General features: G+C 46.3%; 1 protein-coding gene across 3 annotated transcripts in view; it reads left to right on the forward strand.

Moving 5' to 3' along the window:
* The window catches only part of TOGARAM2 (TOG array regulator of axonemal microtubules 2), a 382,090-nt gene that overhangs the window by 329,913 nt on the left and 26,007 nt on the right, over positions 1-26,170 (forward strand). For all 3 annotated transcript variants that reach the window (XM_085610378.1, XM_085610377.1, XM_085610379.1), the window contains exon 16: positions 9,856-9,959. In XM_085610378.1, the coding sequence (XP_085466504.1) occupies positions 9,856-9,959 (104 nt within the window). The remainder of the gene's footprint in view (positions 1-9,855; positions 9,960-26,170) is intronic.

The following is a 26,170-nucleotide window of genomic DNA, read 5'->3' on the forward strand; positions in this document are numbered from 1 at the left end:
TGTGTTCAACAACAACTAAACCAACACATAACGGATTTCAAGCTACTAAACAACTGCCAGTCAGGTTTCAGACCAGGGCATAGCACCGAAACAGCAATTCTTCATATAGTTGACGACGCCCTACTCGGTCTTGACCATAATGAAACCTGTCTACTAGTCCTACTGACCTCTTGTCCGCCTTCGACACGGTTAATCATGGAAAAATCATAGAGAGGCTAGAAAACAGGATGGGACTATCAGGCACAGTCCTTCACTGATTCAAATCCTTTCTAGAAAACAGAACGCAAAGGTTTATGGTGAATAATAATCTTTCTCCCTCATCCCCAAATCCACAAGGAGTGCCACAAGGCTCGACTCTATCCCCTGCGCTATTCAACCTCAATGTCGAACCCCTTACTGAACTATTACAGCAGACGGATATCTCCTTCCGCATGTACGCAGATGACACTCAGCTGTATATTAAGATCACTTCCATTGAAGAGATCAAGATGATGAATCAAGCTCTTGAAAAGATCATCCACTGGCTAACGACTAACTTCCTCAAGCTAAACTCACAAAAAACGGAATTCCTTCTAATTTCCCCTCCAAAAAACTCTTTGATGATAAAAGAGTGGACCAAGATGATCATTGCTTTAAAATGTACGCCGATCCTGGTGGACTCCACCAAATCGCTTGGAATCACGCTGGATAAGAATCCTAATATGCAAACACACATCAACATGTTGGCTAAAAATGCCCGCTTTCACCTCAGCTACCTCAAAATAAAACCACTCATCGAGAACCAGGACCTCAAAACAGCAGTTCAGGCTTTAGTCATCTTGAGACTGGAATACGGACGTACTCCTTTATCGGGGCTTCCTAAAATCTCAACAGCCTCTTTAAAAGCCTTTCTCAACGCAGCCGCTAGACTCCTAACAGGATCTAGAAAATTTGACCATATCTCGCCACACCTGTAGGTGCTCAACTGGCTACCCTACGAAGCTAAAATACACCTAAAGATGTCCTGCATCACATATAAAGCTTTACACCACAAAACAATCCAATATCTAGCCCAGAAACTTACTATCTCTGGTGGAAACAGACACGCTAGGAGCTCTGACAACCTACTCCTGAAACCTTCATGCTTCAGCAAGAAAAAAACATTTGACAGACTATTTTCTGAAGCGGCACCAAGAATCTGGAACTCATTTCCTACGAGCGTCAGAAAAATCTCTTCATCGACATTATTTAAAAGGGAAGCTAAAACCTTCCTGATGAGCAAATTCCTCCCTTAACTCTTTAACAACCCTCACCCACTTGAACCCTATAAAATTGCTACAGATAACTCTTTGACTTGCTCCTCTTTGGGAATGTATCACCCCTCTTTAACGATCACAAGATCCAACTCAGACGGAAGCTGTACTTTCGATATCCCTCCTGCTTGCATTAAACCAATCGGCTACTCTAAACTCCTATGTATCTATTATGCCCGTGAGGACAGCCTCTCAATTTTGACTTGTTTGTACTTGAACTTGTTCCTACTGCACCGAACCGAACAAATTATCTCTACTTACTATGTTCACTATCGATTTGCTCTCTGACGAACCTCATACATGACACTTATCTATATCTAGGACACTACTAAAATGTTCTTGAGTTTGTTGCTCTGTACTGTGAAGTGCTCTGATACCCTACTCAGGGTCTTGTTCACGCTACAGAAAACACTAAAAATAAATAAATAAAGTAATACCTTTGCACAGTGCGTGTGGTGCTTACCTTGCATCCGTGGTTGTAGGTGGTGGGCAATAGCTCTCATTTTAGGAGAGTGGGTCAAGAGACTTATACCAAGAACAACCGAGAGAAAGGAAAGCAGTGACAAAGGGAGAAAGGTGATATGAAAAAGAAAATGCAAGAGAGAAATAAGTAGCCAAATGTGTTGTGTGGTGGAAGAAAGAGGCACGATGTAGAACCAAGACTAGACCTCCTTTGTATTTATCCACCTAAGAATTTCACCGTGTCAGTGGCAGCTCCTAAGTAATCTTTGGTCCCCCGCACGTTTTTTTTTGGTTTACAATTTAAGAACTGATTAGCTTGTAGTAAGCCTGTACATGTCGCAGTAACATTGTTGCAGTGATTCAGCAGCCAGTCTCCACCCTCCATTTGATCATGGGACATTGTGCAATTTACATTATGGAAAAACCAGCATCAGGTCATCCAGCGGCCTTTTGCCAGCTACATCGCTTTACATGGCGGTCATGCGCCATCCTTTCATAGTAAATGACGTAGTCTTTGTCCTTGATGCCTGATATATGTAGGAGCTGTAGGTAAGCAAGAGCAAGAACGCGTATAGTGTACCCTATGAATGTGACCACCGTGTTCATCATTGTTGCCAGCTTCTGACACTCGCCGTATTTGTTCAAACTTGATGCCACCATTTCTCCCCATTCTGTTAGTTCTGCGTCATTCTCCTCTAGTTTGTGTCTTCCTCCTCTAGATGTCTTTGTGCACATGTCTCACTGGTGTCTATGCTGGTTGTGCCTTTACATGTTTGTGTTGTGCTATCAGAATGCTATCTCCGCTCCTGGCATGGAGCTGTAACTGGTGCTGTGGGTGAATTGATTTGGCTAGGTCACAGGTGTAGTACCTCGACTAGGAAACTGATAGCTTGTCTATCTAATGTTGTCGGAGTTTAGCTCTGTTTTTCTTAGACAGTAGGTGCTTGTTTTATATGGTATTTCTTCTAGGCTGTTCGCGTGGAGTCAATGAATGGCAGAGATACTGCTTGGCATGCGCTTTTGTCACGTTTATTGACTTTATGATACACCTCTTTGTTGTAACCGTTTTCAATACTTGGAGTCTGCAGATGGGGTCTTGTGACTTTCTTTGCATGGCTGCAACTCTCAAGGCTTCGTTTAGTCGATATGCTGTGCCATCAAGAGCGTAGGGTGTTGCCCTTCTGTTCTCCTGATTTACAGATGGTGTTGTTGCAACTGTGTGCATCTCCCAGGTTCTTCTAATATGGAAAGATGGAGGATGATTGCCACAGTTATGTTGGATGTGGTGTAGTCATGTCCAGTAGGTTGCTTCTGGAGCCCTTGTTTCTATAAACCCTGGATTGCTGAACCCTTCTGGCTTCAGCATTTGATATGATGGCCTGTGTGCGCAAAATCGGCTTCTATTCCTGTTGAATCTCTTTCCATGGCCCTTGTGTGGCCAAAATCCTCTTCATTATTTGGCATGGTCTAACTTTTACACAACATTGCACGTTTTTATTTCAAAGTATGTATAGAACAATGTTGGCATTGTGCTTGGTGACTGTAACTGTGATCTCTTTTGGTTTGTAGCCTGAATGGTCTGCGAATTTCTGATTTCAAGTACTGTGTGTACAATCTTTGGGCTTTGTGTATGTCTGTGCTGTGCTTGTCATAGTGCTTTTAGTAAAAGCACTGGACTGGGGCCGTATACTCCTTTCCTAGCACTAGGCGATACTAGTACCTTTAAAATGTAACCTGTCACTGTTGACATATTCGGCATATACAGACCATCTTGCTTAATAAGTATCAATTAAGCAGGTCGCTATTTGTGACTCCGTGCGATTGGCTTCGAAATCAGGAATAGTGGCCTGCAATGCACAACAGACCACCAGTGTGCATTTGCATTCCCAAACGGGAACAATTTTCATTTTATAGCACTCAATGATCCTTAAAGGAACAGGTTGTCAAGTACCCCACAAAGCTCACCTGTGGCTTGCGGAGTTTTCTCGCAGAAACGACATGAGCTCTCGCCCCCGTACCCACCTCACCCCAGCAGGGAACTGACACCAACGGGTATAGAGATGGATAGGGGAAGGCAGCCAAAGGAAATAAAAATGATGTGTGGAGGGGATCTCCCGGGAATCTGACCGCCTTGTGTCTGCCTGTGGGAAAAAACAAGGGAGACCAGTTAGAGCAGGGACGCGCAACCCCCTATCTATGTTACCTCTTAGGCGCCTGGGGCTCGGATAATTACCTGGTGAAAGACAGCTCGAGGAAGGAAGAAACCACAACGATAAGCGCTCCTTCGCGCTCCGCTTCCATCCAACGGGAAGAAGGAGAATTAATAACTAGTGTCCTGGCGCCAAAGCATAAAGTACAACACAGCGCTCCTGCGCGGTGAAAAGAAAAGCAAGCGCTCTTGCGCGGTGAAAAGAAAAGCAAGCGCTCCTGCGCGGTGTAAAAGGAAAACAAAGCGCTCCAACGCGGTGTCTGCAAATGGTCTGTATGCGCTCCAGTGCGTGTCTGTATGTGCCCCCAGAAGCGTTCATTGACGGTGTCTGCTGTGCGCCCCCTGAAGTGTTCAGGCGCTGTGCAAGGAAAACTACAAGCGCTCCTGCGTGGTGCCTGCAGAGATTCGGAATGCGCACCAGCGCGTGTTGGATATGAGCCCCAGAATTGCTCAGGCACGGTGACGAAAAAATGCCCTTAGAGATGCTCAGCGGAGCGTATGCACAAGTCTCCTGATGCGCACCAACCTGTGAAGAGGTCCGTGAAGTCGAGGCTACTGGAACTGTGGCAGCGTAAATTCGAAGCGCTGATCGGCGGGAACCGCCGTAGTTTATGCGGCGTCCCCCGGAAGCGCTTGGTTGACGCAACAGTGGTTCCGGTCGGAAAGCTAGACCGCTAACCGCTTGCCGCGTGCCCTGCACCACTACCCGATCCCGCATGCGCCAAAGAGGTAACGCGCTGCGCGAGCCGGGAACCTGCACCACTACCCAATCCCGCATGCGCCAAGGAGGCAACGCGCTGCGCGAGCCGGGAACCATGACACAGGTGCTGCTAAAAAAGAATCCAGTTTGGGAAGGCATTTGGGGTATCTGAAACCCTCAAAACGACACAGCTCGATTCCAAAAGCGAAAATAGTCCAAGAAGGACATCTTCTCTTTACAAATGAGGTGCCAACTCCTTTGAGGTGTCAGTAACTTTTCAATACAATTGATACATCTCTTTGCAATTTGCAATTAGGAGAGAATGCCACTTTAAAAGCCCCTTTCTAATAGGAATTCAGAATGAGTCGCAAAACCCCTTTTGTGATTCAGAAAAGTTTTTCCGAATTGTAAAATGAGTTTAGAATGCACTGCAGTAAAATTCTTTTTGCACTGTAATTTTGCAAATCAAAATTTGCCACTACAAAATGGGCTGTTTGTTATATATTTTTGCTCAGTTCCCACTGATGCATTTCTGTGTTTTTGAAAGTATTGTAGATTTCCATTTTTGCCACACCATTGTGCACCTTGGTCACTCGGGTCCTTATTGCCACATTTTGTGTAACGTATTGTTTTCTAGGTCACTTTGTATCTAGACAATTTATCTGTGCCTCAGTTTAAAGGTTACATTCTTTCTTTCCTGATGGAATATTTTATTATAATGATCAAATGTATATTTCCAAGTGTGCACAATAACAAAACAATGTAACATCCCAACTCTGCCTATCTCCAGCCCCTCCCGCCATTTCTTCAAGATGGATTCTTGAATAAATACTATCGAAAGGCTGCACCTGAGAGGGACATGCCCTTTGTATTTCTGTCAATCATAAAAAGGGTTGTATCTACTCCCAGTGGCTTATAGTGAGAACTTTTGCAAGGGTGAATAAGAACAGGGTATTCGTTGCAAGTGAAACTCAAAAATACTGGGTCTTGATAGATTGGCAAGCTACACCAACGCAGAGTACCTCCTCATAGGCTGGAGGCCGGTGGACGTTTCCACACCTTGCGGATTCTCCACCTATCGAGCCCTGTACGCTTCCCTGTGGGAGTGACACACATGAAGGGCAGTCTCAAAGTGGACAGAGACAGTCCAATCGGCAGTCATTTACAACGATAAAATTTAGACAGACTCTTAAAACACAATATTGGTGGATCAGATGACACAAGAGCTTAGCCACGCCTGGAGCACTAACCTATTGGCCAATATGGCACACAACCGTGAGAGTTGAGGACTCCTATAGTCAGGAAGGTTCTCCCTGGAAGTTGGCTGTCTTTAGGGAATCCAAGGAGAGCCCACACCGGTCCATGTGTGGCATTAGAGGGCACTAGTGGGAGCCAAAATCATGAACACTACCACTGTTCTGGATCCCGAGGCTTTCCGTAACGCCATGTTGGTTTCTCTTGGCCCCCAGGCTGCAAAGGTATATAGACCATCGGCGCAGACTGGAGGAAACAGACAAATGTCTCATGACTCTTTCCTGACACTTTAACTGAAGAAGTCAGTTATGCCGACATGTCGGCGAGTCGTGGGTGAGTTCCTCTCAGTACACCCTGATCACCACACATTTTCAAACTAAAGGTTTATATTCTAACCCAATACAAAATATATGTAGCAAAACGGGAACTTTAATCATGAACATATTTTAAGCAGTGAACAGAAAGAAAGTATACAGAATGAAAAATAACGTAGCATTCTATTAATCCGCATATCTGTCCTATCTGGTCTAGCCCTGATTGGTAGTAACTAGTCATCTACTGTTAAGAATGGTTATATATTTTAACCGCATTGCCTGAACAGAAGGGTGGATGCAGCCTAAAATGGCACAGCCCACAGATCGCACCCGACTATGTCTGATGACCTTGGTGGTGTTGTTCCCTGAGTAATTTCATTTGATTTTTCCTCCGTAATAGGTTTATTTTCATTGGTTATATGTTATTTTATAGAACAATGTTTACATGGAACACGATCACTGAGAAACCATTTCACCTGAATTGATATTTGCCGGATGAATGGCATTTACCATTTCAAATAAACTAATTAATAAAATATCTTTTTTAGATTGGCTTTTTCATGCCTTTTTTTCATAACCAACTTTTTTTTTTATAACCAACTACATGCTTATTTTTTAAGTTATAAATGCATGGTTGCAAGTCTTACTATGAGAAACATTTTTGTCAGAGGTATTTAATTTCTTTACTCGGGGGATATCATTTTGGACTTAGATCTTTTACAATGTCAAACTATTACATTGGTGCTTTTAATATGCAGACTTCTCACCACCCCTAAACAACATCTGTCCCTGACCCCTAAACTCCACCATCCCTGAACCCCCAAACCCCTAAGTCCCTACCCCATCCATTCCTGAACCCTTAAAACCCCTCACCATCCCTAAATTCTAGCCATGCCTGATTACTAAGAAAACCTTCACTAACCCTAAACACCACACATCCCTGATCCGTAATTACCCCTCATCAGCCCTAAATCTACCCACCCCTGAAATCTAAAAGCACTTTCTACATATAAACTCCACCCATTCCAGAATGCTTATAATTCCACATCACCCTAAACTTCACTCTTCCTGCACCCTAAAAACTCTTTCTGCTCATAAACTCCACCCATCCTTGACCCCCGAAAACCCCTCACCACCCCTGAAGTACAGCCATCACTGTACCTTAAAAACCATCACCAGCCCTACAATCCTCCCATCCATGAACCCTAAATACGCTCAAGACCCCTACACTCCACCCATTCCGAAACCCTAAAAATGTTTCCTCCACCCCTAAAACCACTCCTTTGTGAATGAAAACCCCTCACCACCCCTAAATTCCACCCATTCTTGATTTTTTTAAAAACCTTCACTACCCCTAAATTCCACCCGTCTCTGGCTCTTGAAAATCCCTTTCTATGGCTGAACTCCACCTATCCTTGATCCCCTAAAAAACCCTTCTTCACCCCCTAAACATCACTCATCCCTGAACCAAAAAAAATCTTCATCACCCCTAAACCTCACCTATGTTTAATATAATTTTTGATGTTCTCTCAAAATTATCTTTCCTTTAAAATGTTTCCTTTAATTTGTGATTTATTTGCATTCTTAAAATTGTCTTTCCTTAAAAATTGTTTTTTCATGATTTGGTTACATTCAGTGTGGTATCTCCGTTATTATTTTTCTATTAATTCCCATCCATCAATTTTTATTGGGTAAGTGCTGCTTCATTTCTTCGTGGAATCAACAGATGGTGGGAGGGTGAGCGTATGCATGTTGTTTGTCTTTGACCATGTATGGTGCTTCGCTGCCTTTTGTCCAGGTTCGCACTATAGAAATTACATATACATACATACATGCATACATTCATTCACACACTATGGGAATAAATAGAGGACTGAAGTACTCCTTTATCATACATGTTGCTCCTTGTATTGGAATCGGAAATGTCCCATGAGCCCAAGGATGACTAAGGGGGTCATCCGATTGCCAATTTCCCCCGGCCACATTAGGATGGCGGGGGAATCGTTCCGCAAGCGTGGCGGGCGCAAAGACTGATAGCCACGCTTCCGCCACAGGCAATTGTTAGGATTGCCTAATGGAGAGGACATGACCAGGAAAATGTTGGCGGTGCCTAGCAGGCACCGCCCGCCAGATTACAATGCTGGCGTCAGCCAGTCTTTCCATGGCGGTGGAACCGCCATAGAAAGGCTGGCGGGGATTGGGTTTGGGGGCCGTTGCGGGCCCCCCTTGTCTTGGGTGTGGTGTAGCTGCATTTGGGGATATCCATTGTACCCCCACTGCATTTCCCTGCACTGCGTGGTGCCTGCCACACAGTGCAGGGAAATGCACATCATTGCTATTTAACATTGCGGACGGTGCTGCAGCCAGCAGCACCGTCCGCAATGTTAAATACGGGCGCATCGTAATTGAAGTGGTGGGACCGCCGCATTACTGGTGGGCAGTCCCAACCACCGCAACGATGGTGGCGGACTCATGTCTGCCCACCATCGTAATGAGCCCCTAAGTTTGGCTTTGGGACGCTACACCCGGTCTCCTAGTGTATGTTATGTTATGTTACAGTTCTAATAGAGTGCACAGCTACCCACAAACAGGCTTCCTAGCACTAACTGGACATGTGAAAGAGTATGTTACTTTAAATGGAGAGATATTTTTCAATTGCTTCCTTAAACCTAGCAGATTATTGTTTGATCTAAATGAATAGGAAGAGAGTTCCAGAGCATAGAAACTAGATAGGCAAATGAGCGACCCCGCCTCTAGCCCTCTTGATTCTAGGGATGACAAGAAGGAAGAGATTGTTTGGTCTACGCTCTCTACGAGTACTATATGAGTTGATAAGATGCTGAAGTAAATGTGGGCCAGATGAATGTTTTATCCTGTGGCCAATACATAAGGCGTTGAATACGATTCTTTTTCTTATGGGCAACCGATGGAGATGGACAAGGGCTGAACATGCTGCTTGCATTCTGGGCAAACCCAGCAGAGCTCGAGTCCAGGGCCAGACTGGTCATATCGGGCATTCCCGCTGGAGGTTTTGTTCCTGGGGGGCCGTTTTGCAGTGGTTTGCAATAACTGCCCCAGCAACAAAAGCAGCAAGCAAGTGTTTCCAGCCTCCCGGGGCCAGGCAGTACTTCCCCAGAGGCTGGTCCGAGAAAATTGCCAGGGCTGCTTTGGGTTCCCAGTCCGGCCCTGCTCAAACCGCAGCCTTCTGAGTGACTTGCAACTTCATGGTAACATATGAGGGCTGCCTAAATAAAGAGATTTGCCATAATCAAGTCGGGAAAGTACCAGGCCCTGAACTACCGTCCTCTGACATTCCATGGGGAGCCACTTGATCCTCTTCCTAAGGGATCTTAAGAGGCCAAAGCAAATACCTGCAACTTTCCTTACCTGGGAGCTCATAGATAGGATGACTCAGAGGCTCTTTACTTCTGGTCTAGGGGGAGGGTGTATAAGTGAAGACGGTGGGTAGGACTCTTCATCTGTTTTTTAGTTAGTAATAATGGTGCTGTGCTTGACATTTCATGTTACTTTAAATTTTTGGTGTACAAAATGGAAAATATCAAATTGTGTGTTTCAGATCAGTTTCAAGACTTGTACAAATCTGGTTTTTTTCTTTTCTTTTAGGGAATGGGAGAGAGTACCTCAGAGCCTCCTTCTGCTAAAAGTCACCGGACATCTTGGAGTAACAGTTTTAGCACCTCTCAAGACAGCCTGCCATCTGATGAAGGGTATACCCTTGAATGTTAATATTTAGTTTCTGATTCAGTCATTGTCGACCCCTCAATGGCTTTAGGGGAAATTCCTTGTTGAAATTCTAGTTTTTTTTCCCAGTTTTTTTCAATAGCGCAAACTCAACCCGAAGGTAGTGGAGTGCTTTACATGAGCATCAGTTATATTACATAAGTACGCATTCATTTTTGGTAGGCACGGGGAGATAGTTATTTGCCCAGAATCACAGTATGTTAAGCCACCCAGAGACTCAAACCTCGTTTCCCAGCTCTAAAGTCAGCAACTCTTGCCATTCTACTAAATTTTGTTGTCGAACATGGGGTTTGGATGTTGGACTGTGTATTTGCAGCAGAAAAAATAAAGAAAAATATGATGGGTGAGTTGAATTAACCATATCCACTTGTAATTACTCTGGCCGCATTCTGGATCATTGTTTTTTTTTCTCCTGGAGCAGGATCAATGTTATTCTGGGATCACTGACAGAATATCGAGGAGAAGAATATCGAGCTACCACAATATCGAGGTAAAAATATCGAATGACAGAATATCGACTTCCTATCTACAAACAGGTAAGTACAAAAATATTGAATCCTAAATATCGTTGTTAATAATATAGTTTGCTAAAATATCGACTTTTTAAAATGTTTTAAAAGTAATATAAAATTAATGAAATAATAAATATGATTAAGTAAAACATACTTTTAAAAAAATCAAAAGATAAAATTAATAAATAATAAATGTAATGTAAAAAACAAATAAACATGCATTTTTTTATATATATTAACTTAATATTATTAAAGAATAATCAATATTTTTAATTAAAAAATATTAAAAACATAATGTAAAATATAATTACATATATATCAATAAACCTATCATATAAATATAAAAATAAATGATATATTAGAAGTTAAAACCTTAAAATACATATTTAAATTTGGTTTTTTTTACACTACATTAAGGGGCCGTTTCCGATCCTGTATTTTTTTTTCCCGTACGACTCGTATCGGTAAATTTTTCCATACAAATCGTACAAGTCCTGTCCGACCCGTGAAGTACGATTCGTACGAGAAAAATACAACTTTTCCCGATCCGATTTGTACGGATCGGCCCGATCCGTACAAATTGGATCGGGAAAAGTTGTACGAGACGGACCCGGACACTTTTCCGTACAAATTGTAAAAATGCAGTCCGACCGTACTAGTACGATCCGGACCGGCTTTCCGATTTACGATTTGTACGGAAAATGTCCCGTACACGGGGATTGCCATTACCCGCTACGAAGCGAACTTTGTACGACTCATATCCCGGGAAAAGTTGTTCCTGGGGTGTGAGTCGTACAGGGGTACGAGTCGTACAGGCATACACCCCCTTGCGTTGTGTATGTACGGTGCGTACCCCCAGTGCGCATATACTGTGCGTACCCCCAGAGAGCATGTACTGTGCGGACCCCCAACATCGCGTACCCCAACATCGCGTACCCCAACATCGCGTATGTACGGTGCGTACATACGCGATGTTGGGGTACGCGATGTTGGGGTACGCGATGTTGGGGGCGGTACGCACAGTACATGCGCACTGGGGGTACGCACCGTACATACACAACGCACGGGGGTGTATGCCTGTACGACTCGTACCCCTGGGAGCTTTTACGGCTGTTTTTGGCTCCCGTAAGAAAAGAGCCGTACGGAGTGCCGTAGGGACGAATTGTACTTGCTGGGCCGGAAACCGCTGCTTAAATACGTACAGATGTCACGTACAAGCTGTTCCGGTTCAGAATCGTTGGTTTATTTTAGCCGTATGGTCTTTTGTACGATTTGTATGGAAAGAGGCTTTCTGTACGAATCGTACTTCCTAGGTTGTAAGAAAAGTTTACCGGGTACGAGTCGTACAGGAAAAACGCTCCATACAACGATTTGTAAAGCCTTTTTCCAGGATTGGAATCGGCCCCTTAATATAACAATACTGAAAACGTTGCATAGCGTAGGGGATAAAATTACTATTCCCACTCCAGCGAGTGCAACAGTAGAGAAAGTGTTGGATAGCGGGTGGATAAAAATTACTATTCCCACCCCAGCGAGTGCAACAGTAGGGAAAGTGTTGGATAGCGGGTTGGTAAAAATGACTATTCCCACTCCAGCGAGTGCAACAGTAGGGAAAGTGTTGGATAGCAGGAGGGTAAAAATTACTATTCCCACTCCAGCGAATGCAACAGTAGGGAAAGTGTTGGATAGCGGGTGGGTAAAAATTACTATTCCCACTCCAGCGAGTGCAACAGTAGGGAAAGTGTTGGATAGCTGAAAGGTAAAAATTACTATTCCCACTCCAGCTAATGCAACAGTAGGGAAAGTGTTGGATAGTGGGTGGTAACTTTTCAAAATTAATTTACCTCCCACCATTTTCCCCTATAAACATCACCTACAATATTGTAAAATATTAATAAATGTACATATTTAAATAAACAATTAATTAATTAACTAATAAAATGTAACATAATTAATAACCATCAAATCTAAATTAATTCACACAATTAACTCTATAAAATAACTTTGAATAAATATTATATAAAACATAATAAAAATTACCTCAAAATTAACTTACTTCCCACCCTACTCCCCTATCAACCCTCAACCTGCTCATAAACACATTACACAATTAACATATTTACAAATTAATAATTAATAATTAATATCACATTAACTACTGATTAATAAAAAAATAACACAATTAACATAATTACAAATTAATTATTATTAGTTATTGATCAACTATTAACTTAATTAACAATATAAATTATTAAATACTAAATTATTAATTCATAAATTAATTAATTTATTTCAATTAAATTACTTCCCACCCTATTCTCCTATAAACCCACAACCTGCTACAGAATTAAATTACGCAAAAAGTAATTAACATATAATTAATTAATTCTAAATAATTCTTCCAAAATATATTATAATTAAATTACCTCCCCCCCTATTCCCCTATAAACCCACAACCCGCTACGGAATTAAATTACGCATAAATTAATTAACATAAAATTCATTACTTTAAAAAATTCAAACACACATTACAAAATATATACATACTTTTAACGCAAATACTAATATACAAAACATAGCAAAAAAAATGTATATTATTAACAACGATATTTTGACAATCGATATTACTAACTTCGATATTATTAAAATCGATATTTCTTACCTGCATGCCGAAATTCTTAACCACTATATTTTTGCAAGTCGATATCCTGTCCACTCGATTTTAAAAACTCGATATTTTGTCCATTTGATATTTTTAATTCGATATTATGACTAGTTACTGCTAATTTGCTTGTAGTTTGTTCCTGTTTGTACTGCCATAGTTAGCAAAAAACAATGCACTGGAATGCAGCCCAAAGTAGTTGCAAGTGGGTTAGACTAATTCTATCATTCTATCCACCATTTTTTTGCTTTTGTCAGTGAGACATCTGTGGTGTGTAACAGACATACATGGGTCCTGTTGCTTCCCACGCCATATTATGTCCACCTCCCTGATTATGCCCAACAAGACCAAAACTAGTCTGTGCTTGCTTGTGTTTCCCTTCAAAGTGTGTCCTAGCTCTTCAGACTGGACTGTTCATATTAGAGCAACCATAGCTAATTTTGTCTGTAGTGAGAAACAAGCATTGGTAAAGCCACTAGCTACACCTATGCAAGAGCTATTGGTTTTGCAAATGTGCTTAGCCATGTTATATATCAGTGTGGCTGTTGTTCAGCATGACTAAAAGTTAGTGCCATAGAGAAGAGTGGCATGGAGTGGAGTAGAGTGTCGTAGAGTGTCCTGGAGTGGAGTTTTGTGGAGTAGAGTGAAGTGGCATAGAGTGTTAGAGTGGAGTGACATAAAGGGGCTGATTACGGCCGCAAAACGAACCGACCGACACGAACCCGGACCGAATACCGACCGACACGGACCAGCGCCGTACGACCCGTGCAGTACGATGCAACGCGAGTGAATTACAACCAACACGTACGGAATACAAGCCGTTCGACCGAGCCGGAGGGAAAATAGTGATCCGGCCGGAAAACCGACGCGATTTTCACCGACTGACACGAACCTGGAATCAACCCGACCGACCCGTACCCGCGATGTACGATTAGCGCAGTATGATGCAATGCGTGTAAAACTAGACCGACTCACACGGAGACCAAGCCGTACGACTGACACGCACAGACAACCCGGCACACAAGCAATAGAGACTGCCGCGAACGACCAGTTCCAAACACAGAAGACAGGCAGCGTGAACGAGGTGGAGAAGCCCGCACGAGACAACAGCAGCGTCCGTTTCCGTCACATGAACGTCTCCTTCATGCCTACAAAACACAAAGGAAAAAACACAAAAAAAGGACCAAACAAGCAATGACTAAGCCAATAAATACTCTAAAAAAATTAATTGGACAAAGACACACCCACAACTCCAACTATATAAAGGACTACAATCACTACCATTATCCCTTGCAAACAGGAGACACAGCCAGCAGCAAACACCAGTACACAGCAACCACAGACACACTCACAACTCACCCATCACACAACTCACACACCATCAGCACCTCATACAAAAGCACACACACATACACACAGCAAAACCAACACCAACCCAACATCACTTGCACCCTCACACATGCATCCCCCACCACCACCACTCATAACCATGCCTCCAAAGAAGAATCCAGAGTTCACAGATAGGGGCATATTAACAAGCCAGGCGATAAAATTATCGCCGCTTTAGCGTCAGAAAACTGCAGCTAAAGCGGCGATAATGGGCTTGATAATATGCTCTATGGAATTCCAATTGAAGCCCATGTTAGATGTGAAGGACATCTAACATGGGCTTCAATTGGAATTCCATAGAGCATATTATCAAGCCCATTATCGCCGTTTTAGCGGCTGTTTTCTTCCGCTAAAGCGGCGAGAATGTTATCGCCTGGCTTGTTAATATGCCCAATAGTGAGTTAGAAGTGCTGGTAGATGAGATCATCAGAGGAGAGCCACATTTGTTTGGTACATTGGTTCAAAGGACCCCCATCTCACAGAAAACCAAGATGTGGGCGAGGATTGTGGACAAGGTGAACGCACAAGCACCAAAGTTGCGCACAAAGGACGATATCGAGAACCGGTGGTATGACGTGCGCAGGAGGGTCAAGAAACTCACGCCTTGAGTCAGCACACTGGCGGTGGCCGTCCTGCCAAACCAGTCTACTTCAGGACCTGGGAGGAGAAGGTGCGGGACATCCTACCACCAGAGAGCGTCCATGGCCTAACAGACATCCCAGAGACTGGTGAGTACACAAACATACCCAAGATTGTGTGGCAAGGGGACAGTAAAACCATGTACCCCAAGCAAAGCTACACTAACCAATAGATAATCAACCCAAGATGTGTATGCCAGTCACACAAACACAATACCTGCCATCTCATAGTGACTGGGGACTTTGTCATGACATGCACCAACCTACAAACAAATAGAACAAGCCTGTGGCACTAAGCCAAATACACCCAGCCAGACAGTTTGCCACCACAAACACACCACCTCACAGTGCAGCTGACTGTCAGGAAGGATTAGTGGGGATGTAGGTGAAGTGAGTGTAGACAAAAGTATGATAGGGCCTGTAGTCACAGATAATGCTCCCCCTCCTGATTGGTCACCAAGACCCCTCTGAAACATGCCCACATCACAGGGAGTGGAAAATGACTGACAAGATGGCTGACACTGGCTCCTGCTGTGGGAGCACAAAGCCCTGCTAGGGCTTGTGTGCAAATCAGAAGCAGGACACCACTGACTGACATCCTGAAAGACAACTTGCACGCCCTACAATGGAAGCACGTTTCATGATGGGAATGAGGACTGAGAGCCCTGACCATAATAATCAGCATGGGGAGACACCCCCCCAACGCACAGGGGCTCACTTGGGACTTGTAGCCAAACAAACACCAGGATTTCACATTCAGCCATCTTGCCATTGATGTCACACCCCCTCACAGGGAAGCAGAGTCAAGAGGGAGGAAGCATGGGCATGCTGGGAAGGGGGGTGTAGCCAAGAGTATGATGGGACTCGCAGTCACAGACAACACTGACAAACACACACAATGAGAAACAGTCAGTACACACCGACAAGCCAGGCACGCTGAGCTGGCATCTGTGACATCAGCGTTGCAATGTGACTACTCCTCATAATGTAGGCATTGTGTGCCGAACCAGGGAACCGTGCACACACATGTGTGATCAACATGTCAGCAAGACAGACCACCAGAGCATTGATCGAATGGTAGTGCGTCCTGTTCCGGTATGCCTGCTCATGTGCCTGTGGTGGTATCAGGGCAACATGCGTCCCGTCAATGGATCCAATGATGTTTAGCATCCTCCCCAGTGTATAAAAGGCATCCTTAATTTCAGGGAATTCATCTTGGCTTGGGAACTTGATATACAGGTTGAGGAATTGAAACATCCCCTCCAAGACATCGCGTAGCACCCGACTAAACATCGTTTGCGACATACCACCAGCAGTAGCCACAGTGTACTGGAAGGTACCGGTAGCAAAGAAGTGCAGGGCTGCCATCACCTTCACTTCTGGGGTCAGTGCTGTAGGGTATGTCCGGCCAGGTAGCAGATATGGCGCCAACTGCTCCGCCAACTCCTCAATCAGTGGCCTGGTGAAGCGGTACCGTCTGATGCTGTCGCGTTCCTGCATGGTTGCAAGGTCTGGGAACGGCCGATGGACAGCTGGTGCCCTGCAGTACAGAGATGCACAAAGGAAGATTGTCAGTACATCCACCCATGTGGCCATGACCACAATCACTATCACATGCTAGTTCATGACATTACACAATGTACTGAGGTGTGTGCTGTTGGGCATGGACACATATGTCACCTACAAGACCACCACCTCACATCTCAATTCCACATGTCCACATGAGTGCCATGTAGTGCAATGGGCTAATCATCTGGCTGTGTCACCCAACCTATGTGCTGCTGCAATGTTCAAATGAGACAAATGAGGACTCATGTCTCCCAGGCATCACAGATCATTGCCATGCAGAAACCCAGGGTCCCTGTATTGCCACATCAACGCAGCAGTGGACATGGCGTAGCACGTACACACCACAAGGCAAGCGTAAGTCCCACAGGTAGTGGCCACTGTTGTTCCTGCCGGCCCTACATGTACGTCTCTTAGACACACACCCCATCAAGGTTGATGCATATACCACATGGATGTGGAGACTGTCACCCATTGGTAACATGTGATCAGACACATCTGAGACACAACATGCACACAGACTGTGGGTGCACATCAGTATTGGGGCTACAGGTCTCACTGTGACGTACATGCCATCACCCCCAGGACTCAGGGTTATGTGACATGTCTTAAACATATCCAACCTGACACTGTGGCCTTCACTCATGCCCATTACTGTCCAATTGCACATCACAGTGCTAATGTGCACAACACACAAAGGACTCTGCCCCCATGTACAAGATAACAGCCTGGGAGTGGCTGCACAAAGTGCCAGACAAAAAAAACAGCTGTGGCCCCCTCAAATAAGCAAGGAAATGCAGCCTCACATGTCATGGGGCACTGTGTGGCCAATGCTATAGTGTGGCAGGTGTGTGCAGGTGTCCATGGCCAGTATATGTGTGTTGCATCCGTATAATAGTCACACTAATGAGGTCCGACGCGGGTGACAATGCGTACGCATTGCACGGGTCATGACCGAGCCGTGCGTACGCCTTGTCATTGAATGCAAATGGGTCCGACGCGGGTGACAATGTGTACGCATTGCACGGGTCATGACCGAGCCGTGCGTACGCCTTGTCATTGAATGCAATGGGGTCCGACGTGGGTGACAATGCGTACGCATTGCACGGGTCATGACCGAGCCGTGCGTACGCCTCGTCATTGAATGCAATGGGGTCCGACGCGGGTGACAATGCGTACGCATTGCACGGGTCATGACCGAGCCGTGCGTACGCCTTGTCATTGAATGCAATGGGGTCAGACGTGGGTGACTATCATGCATACGCGTCGGACAGGCATGGTCCGAGACAGGCGTACGCCTTGGCCATTGAATCGTATGGAGACGGGTGCATGTGTATATTCAAAATACGCGTTGTACAGTCAGTTGAACGTGCCGGGCGCACCCATTGGCTCAGGCCTGTCATGGAGACGGATGCGGATTCAAAACTTGTACGAGTTGTGCACTGGAAATTCAGTTGGATGCCTACAACAATGTTGCAATTTCAAGTGTTCCATGAAGGTGAAGATTTGAACGATGCGGAAGGCGTGTACGAGTTGTACTTTTAAATGGATTGGTCAGATTCATAGGATGCAACCGTGTTGGACCTATCACTTGGGACACATGGCACAGAGTCTGCCTCTGCAGCACAGATATAAGGCTGGATGGCCAGCAGGGAGCTCACTTGCCTGCACTACATGCTACTGGACCACATCCCTGCTACCACTGCTGTTGTCTATGCATACTCTGGCTCCTGCTATGGCACGTACACTGGAGAGGGCCCCAGCCTTCACTGAGGAGGAGAACCAGGCCCTGCTGGACGGGCTCCTTCCAGAGTACAGAAAGCTCTATGGGACACCAGGGGAGCAGGTGAGTGTGCTGTCCACTGCCTTCCTAATTATGCATGTTGTCTGACTAGCAGTACTAGCAGTGTGTAAACCAGTGGCAAGCATTCTCACTGACTACTTTCATCCACCAAAGTGTGTAGGTACATGTAATGAATAGTTTTCCTGCTGCTAAAGTGCATTGTTGCAAGCTTAAACTATCCAGGCATTGTTAACATGTCAGACATGCATGTGAGTTTTCATTCCCCGTGGTTGCACTACCTGTGTAATTTATTTCCCTTTGTGATCATGACATGTATATCCAATTGTGTGCTGCACAAATGTGGGGCATTTGTGTTAATGTACTTTTCACTTTGTCATCCTCACAGGTTGATGCCCACCAGAAGCAGGAGATCTGGCTGACCATCGCCCGGGCTGTTCGGTCTGTGGGGGTCTACAAGCGCCGCATCCGCAACTGCCAGAAGAGGTGGCAGGACCTTCGGGGCTGGACCCGGAGGATAGCTAGAGTCCAGCTGAAGCTGTCAATTCCATGCAGGAGGGGCGGACACCGGACCCTGACTCCCCACATGCTCCGGATACTGGTGGTGGTCTTCCTGGACCTGGATAGGCAGCTGAAGGCCAGACAGCAGCAGGATGGGGGTAAGTCCATGTCTGATCTGTGTACTATGTCTGACATGCAAATAGCAGTCTTTTGTCCGGGTCACACTTCCACATTACGTAGGTCTTGTAGTCCCAAAATCAGGTCCCTCATCTGTGTGATGCACCCTCCTCATCTGTTCCACAGGTGTGGCCCCTACAGTCTGTTGCTTGTGTCACTAGGGCACTGTGTCCCTGCAGTCAGCTATGTTTCAGGTACCAGTCAGCATCAGTTCCCATGACTCTGTAGTGTGTTTCATGGGTGGGTCAATTGTTTACACAATGCCTGAGATCTGACATGTGAACTCTGTGTGCTCTTGAGATGTGTACCAATTGCTGGTCTGACACGCAACATATTTCTGGGGTATTCAAAACAAAACCATGCAGCAGGGGACTCCAATTTTTGGGCATCAGGAGTATGTATATCAAGTATGTCACAATTGCGTAGCCACCTGACTACTGTCTGGGGCAAAACACTGTTTCACTTAGTCCTGCCCAGTCATGCCCCCTCAAGGGCATTCAGAAACACTCTGTAATCCCACTCCTGTGTATGAAATTGCAGGTTGTGCTTAGTGACATGTGCCCTCAGGTGTGTGCCTCTGTGTCATTAGGGTGTTGCTACGTGCAACTGGGGTGTCCATGATTCAGAGGGTCAGCATGACATCTGCAATGTGACTGTGGAAGACAAGACCTGTGTGACATATAGGTGTGTGATCATCTGACAGCGCACAATGGTGTATGCAACTGTGTCCCTCATGCATCTGGGTTACATGCATGGCAGACTGTGAAGTGTTAATGTACATGGATTGTGAGTCAGTGCATATTGTTGTTGTCTGGATGCCCTGCCCCTGTGACAGGAGACAGTGTTGACTGACTTTCAAGGCATCCCAGTGCCATGGCATTGAACTTAGTATGAGTGAGCCTGCGTTGTGTTCAAGTGTGCACCCTGCACCCCATTGTGGCCTTGCCCATCAGGACATGAGTACATCATGGTGTGTGTTGCTGGCATGCATCCCAAGCATGTGAAATGAGTCTCTGCCCATCCCTTCATCCGGACACCTGTACTGAGTCAGTCGCAAGAGATGTGCTGTGTGTCTAGGGACATACTCCTACATGTTCACTTGCATGTACAACTAATGTGTGGGTGGTGCATGTTGGCACATTGGTGTGTTAGCATCCAACATGCAACGGACATGTGTGAAAGTGAGAGAGGGATATGTGTGCCATGGTTGATGTTGAGAATGACATTTGTCTCATCCTAAACAGTGTTGGCACTTTGAGCTGTGTTCAGCTGATGATGCCAGGGCTTGCCCTGTGTTGTGATGTACTCACTGTAGTGTGTGCAGTCGGTGCCGGTGACTGATGTTGTTCTCTTACTTCCTATTCCTATCCAGATACATCCATGGCCACAGGAGGGGACAGCTCCATGGACCAGGAGGAGCCACAGAGCCTTACAGGGACAGAAGGAGAGGAGTCAGGTGGACCCAGTGGCACGGAGGGCGAGTTGAGCCACACAGAGGAGTCGTCAGCACCATCCCCCCCAGCTGAAGGCCACAGCAGCTCTGAGAATGACTCCCCTGTGGAGGCGGGTATCAGCAGCCACCAAACACCAGCTACTGAGGCTGTCTCCGCCACCACCACCACCACCACCACCACCCCCCTCCCATCGGCTCCCATCCCAGAGGTCCCTGTGGGCTCCTGTGTTCGTGAGCATGTCTCCTTTGTGCCAAACACCACACCCCCTGCCCCTGTGTCCCCTGCTGCCCTGAGTGAGGAGTCTGTGGACTTACTTAGACAGATCCATGTAGGGCAGAGGTCGATGCTGAAGGTCCTCCATGCACACACAGGTCTGTTGACACAACTGGTGTCATTCATGGAGGGCATTTCCTCAGGCATGTCTGCCCTACAGAGGGCCAACCAGTCTGTGGCCTCCTCCCTGACGGCAGCAGTGTCCCTCCTCCAACAGTCCCACCCCCCACCTACCCCTGCACCACCCACGATTCCTAGCACCCTACCTGTCCCAAGCACAGAAACCCCCAAACCAAGGGCTAGACGTGCACATAAGCAAGCGCAGGGGACTGATTCCACACTCACAGGGGCTTGTTTGCTGACACACACACAGTCATCCACAACCACTCCACAGTCCTCCGAGACCTCTCCCTCCCAGCCCCTTCCCTTGCCTCACCTGCAACCCCATCCCCCCAGAAGCTCTTCCTCTGTGACCTTGGCCTCTTCCCCACCAACCTTGCAGATCCTGATTACAAGGGGAAGAGGAAGTTCCCACACACAGAAGGGAGTGCCCCTCACACCCGGACACCCTCCCCCAGGTGCAGTCAGACCGAGACGCCCACCCACAAGTCCCCCCGGCAGAAAAAGAGCAAGACCCCCCCCGCCACCACGCAGCTCCAAGGCAAAGTCTCCGTCCTCCATCCCCCAGGCCACCACTCCAGAGGTTCCCCCGCCACTCCCTGCCCCGGGTTCCCCCACACACAGATACACCATCCCCAAAATGCTAAAGCCATCCCCCCCTAGCACTTGCTCCTCCACACCTGGTCAGACAGTTGGTGCCACTGATGTGGGGACCGTGTCCCCCCCCCTGCCCTGCCGACCTCACCTGTCCCCCATTCCGCTCCCATGGATGTAGGCCCTCCTTTGGAGTCCACGACCACCCCGTCTGACTTGGGCACTGCAGTGGTGAGCCAATCCACTCCATCTGACCTGCCCACTGGAGTTGTGCCGGCACCCACCCCATCTGACTTGTGCCCCACAGTTGTGACAGCATCCACCACTTCAGTCAGCTCCACTGCAGTTGCAAGTGTCTCGCCTGCATCCCCCACCTCTTCACTGCCTCCTTCTGCTGCGCCCTGATCCTGTCCCTGCTGTGCCTGGCCTGCCCCCATGCATGCCCCTCCAAGGGGATGACCCCGGTCCTTAGCAGTGCAGGCAAGCAAGGTGTGACAGTTGTCACTCTAGTTCACTCCTTGGCATTTTGACATGGACTGGCCATTGGCCTTTTGGTTGCACAGACGTTTAGCATTTCATATACTGAATTTGTCACTCTAGTTCACTCCTTGCCATTTGGACATGGACTGGCCATTGGCCTTTTGTTGGAACAGACGTTTCACTTTTCATATGCTGAATAAAGCTTTTTACTTTGTTCCTGTGAACTTGATTTAGCTGTACATCATGTTGATGTTGTTTTACATGCCCTTGCACCTGTAATGCTTGGTTTACACTGTTGCATACTTATGTGTTGATGTGAGGTACTCCCTGTGGTCCATGAGATATGTATCCTATTCTGGTGGGTATCCATGTCATCCTTTGCAGCTACCTGGGTGTGTCAGGATCAACTATTTGTGTACATCTCTCTGTGAGCATTTCATTGGCATGGTCACATCTGTGGCTTGCACCCCTGCACATATGATGTGCTTCCCATTGTCCAAATTGTCACTTCCACATACTTCGTGCTCATCACTACAGGCCCTACAGGTGTGTGCATCATTTTAATAGGAGCAACTGGGTCCTCTGTGCAACTTGCTAGACATATGTTTTGGGTATGTGCAGATGACTTAGGGGAGACTCCCATACCCAGGCTGTTGTGACCAGAGCCTTCATTGTGTGGTAACTGATGACTGACTGACCAAGTGTTCTGCAGACATGAGTGGGACTTGCGTTGAATGTTTGGCACAGCTGGGCTCCCACAGGAGTTGTGTCCCTTCAAGTTAGTGTGTTGTCCAGTGACATGGCCTGGGCCCATGGCGTGTTTTGTATGTGCATGTGTATGTGTCCACATCCCTGTTCATACACAGACAGGGTTCCCTTGATATGTTCCTGTTGTTGATGCTTGCTGAGTGGTACTGGGTTCATCCCACTACTTTTCCAATGGGCTACCAGATGTGTGGGTGCATGACACACTACTGTTAATTGTTGTATCATCATTGTGATTTGTCAGTTCTGAGTGTTGTCAGACACAGATGGGACACAGTCAGGGTTCCTCAAGGCACTTGTTTGTTCGCAATATCATGTAGTTGTCCCTAGGTGGTAGTTTTCAGTGATTGAGACATTTGTATGTGTGTGTGACTGCTCCCACTTGTCGGGTTCACAGCAGCGATGCTGGCAGGTGTCATCATGGGTGCCTTGTGTTCCTCCTTGGCATCTGCATAGTCCTGGGACTGTGGCAGGGATTCTGAAGGTTACATGACCTTTGAGGTCATGGCCATGTACCGCATACTGTGCAGTGTGTCTGTCATTCCCCAGGGTTGTAAACAGTCCTTGTGTGATGTGTGTGTGCACCTTAGTTCCTGGCAACATTCCTGTGTTTGTCATGGGTGCATGTGCAATGTCACCTGTCCATGTGGACTTCACAGATACACATTGTTGCAGTTCAGGTGTGTGGTGTTGATGATGGACTGATGTGAATGTTTGCATGGATGGTCCCCTAGCTCCTGTTTGTCCATGGATGAGGGGCCATGCTGAGTGATTTGTGTTTGTGTATGTGTGATGTACGTTTGTGGCACAGGACACATGTCTGGGTTTCCCAGTTTGTACGACATCTGCCTTTGTCATCACAGCGGAGGTGTCATGCATGCTTGTGTCACCCCACTGTCTGTTCCCTGGGGGTAGTGGTGTTGTGTGTCAGTCTCTTGCTGTGTTAGTTGGTGTTCATTCCAGCTTGTGTCACATGTCTGGTGTGCTTCCTCTTATCTCCCAACGCCTGATTGCCCACTGAGGGTGTCCCAATGATGGTTTACTTTTGTATGGCACTGTGTCCACATCTGTGTCACTGTGGTTCAACCCCCCTCATGTGTTGTGTAGTTTCCTGGGGATACTGACACACACACACACACACACACACACACACACACACACACACACACACACACATGTTGTGTCAGATGTGCAGTGTGAGGTTGCCTGTTTGTGGTTGTGCATCTGCATCATTGCATTGGTATTGCTGTTGTGGGCCATTGTATGGATGCCGTTTCTGTGATTTTGCCTGCTGTCCCTGTGAGTCATATCACATCATTGTGCACATTCATCCTGGTTGTTAGGTGCCATTGCTGGCATGGAATGGGAGTTTGTGAGCTGACACCTAGGGCCCGATTCACAGAACTAACTTAAGACAAAATCCTAAACTTACTACCATTTTGGTATTCACAGAAGGCACTTACTCATTTTGGTATTCACAGAAGGCACTTACTCATTTCGGTATTCACAGAATTTAGGAGTCCTATCTTTATGACTCCTAAATGCCTTCTGTGAATACCGAAAGTCTTAAAATTAGTATTTTTCTCAGTTTAGTAGTAGTATCTTTAGGACTCCTAAATGCCTTCTGTGACTCCCGAGAGCCTTAAAATTAGTATTTTTCTCAGTTTAGTAGTAGTATAGTTAGGACTCCTAACTTTAGGACTCATAAATGCCTTCTGTGAATACCGAAAGTCTTAAAATAAGGATTTTTCTCAATTTAGTAGTCCTAAAGTTAGGACTCTTAACTTTAGGACTCCTAAATGCCTTCTGTGACTCCCGAAAGCCTTAAAATTAGGATTTCTCTCAGTTTAGTAGTAGTAAAGTTAGGAGTCCTAACTTTAGGACTCCTAAACTGAGAAAAATCCTAATTTTAAGACTTACGGTATTCACAGAAGGCATTTAGGAGTCCTAAAGTTAGGACTCCTAACTTCTGTGAATACCGAAGTGAGTAAGTGTCTTCTGTGAATACCAAAATGAGTAAGTGCCTTCTGTGAATATGAAAATGGTAGTAAGTTTAGGATTTTGTCTTAAGTTAGTTCTGTGAATCGGGCCCCTACAGTCTACACAGGTTGTTTTTGTTAGTGTGTCTATTTTCGAGATGTGTGTATGCTTTGTGATGGTCACTTCTGCTCTTGTGTCATTGTACACTGTATGCATTGTCAGCCCCCATGTGTGGTGCCTGTCTGCACATGGCCGAGAGTGTGTTATGTTTTCACAGCACTGTTAGCCTCACCACATCTCTGTGGAAATGGGACACAAACACTATTTCACCCAGAAGTGTTTAATGTGTTGGGAGCAGGGTTCATACATGGTTGTTATTTGCAGCTTTGACTATGATGACACTTACCTTTTGGTCACTGTGATGAGGGAGGGTTTAGACCCCATCACCACAATGCTCAACATCTGCTGCAGTTTGGAAGCTCACACTTAACTTTTGTTCTACACAGTGAGGGGGTGTCCTTTTTTCATTGGCACAGTGCTATGGTGATGCTTGCCTTGTGTATGTCACACTCATGTGTTGGTCACACATGTGCTGTTACTTACATTGTATGCTCGTAGCCATAATCACTGTTGTGGGCATTTGTCACAGACTACACACTGTTGTCATTATGTCATGGGGGATGTATTTTGCAGACATACCTGATGTTTTCGTATGCTGGATGTGTTGTGCAACACCCATACTATGGGTGTGGGTGGCAGGGCTGATGGGCAACAGGTCTCCTGTGAGTGGGGGTGGCAGGGGTGATGGGCAACATAAGCACTAGGGGTGTGGGTGGCAGGGGTGATGGGCAACATAGTCCCTATGGGTGGGGGTTGGCAGGGGTGATGGGCAACAGGTCCCCTGTGAGTGGGGGTGGCAGGGGTGATGGGCAACATAAGCCCTGTGAGTGGGTGTGGCAGGGGTGATGGGCAACATAAGTCCTGTGAGTGGGGGTGGCAGGGGTGATGGGCAACATAAGCACTAGGGGTGTGGGTGGCAGGGGTGATGGGCAACATAGTCCCTATGGATGGGGGTGGCAGGGGTGATGGGCAACATAAGCACTAGGGGTGTGGGTGTCAGGGATGATGGGCAACATAGTCCCTATGGGTGGGGGTGGCAGGGGTGATGGGCAACAGGTCCCCTGTGAGTGGGGGTGGCAGGGGTGATGGGCAACATAGTCCCTTTGGGTGGGGGTGGCCGGGGGGATGGGCAACATAAGCCCTGT

This window comes from Triturus cristatus, chromosome 6 (genome assembly GCF_964204655.1).
Source record: "Triturus cristatus chromosome 6, aTriCri1.1, whole genome shotgun sequence".
NCBI classification, from domain to species: Eukaryota; Metazoa; Chordata; class Amphibia; order Caudata; family Salamandridae; genus Triturus; species Triturus cristatus.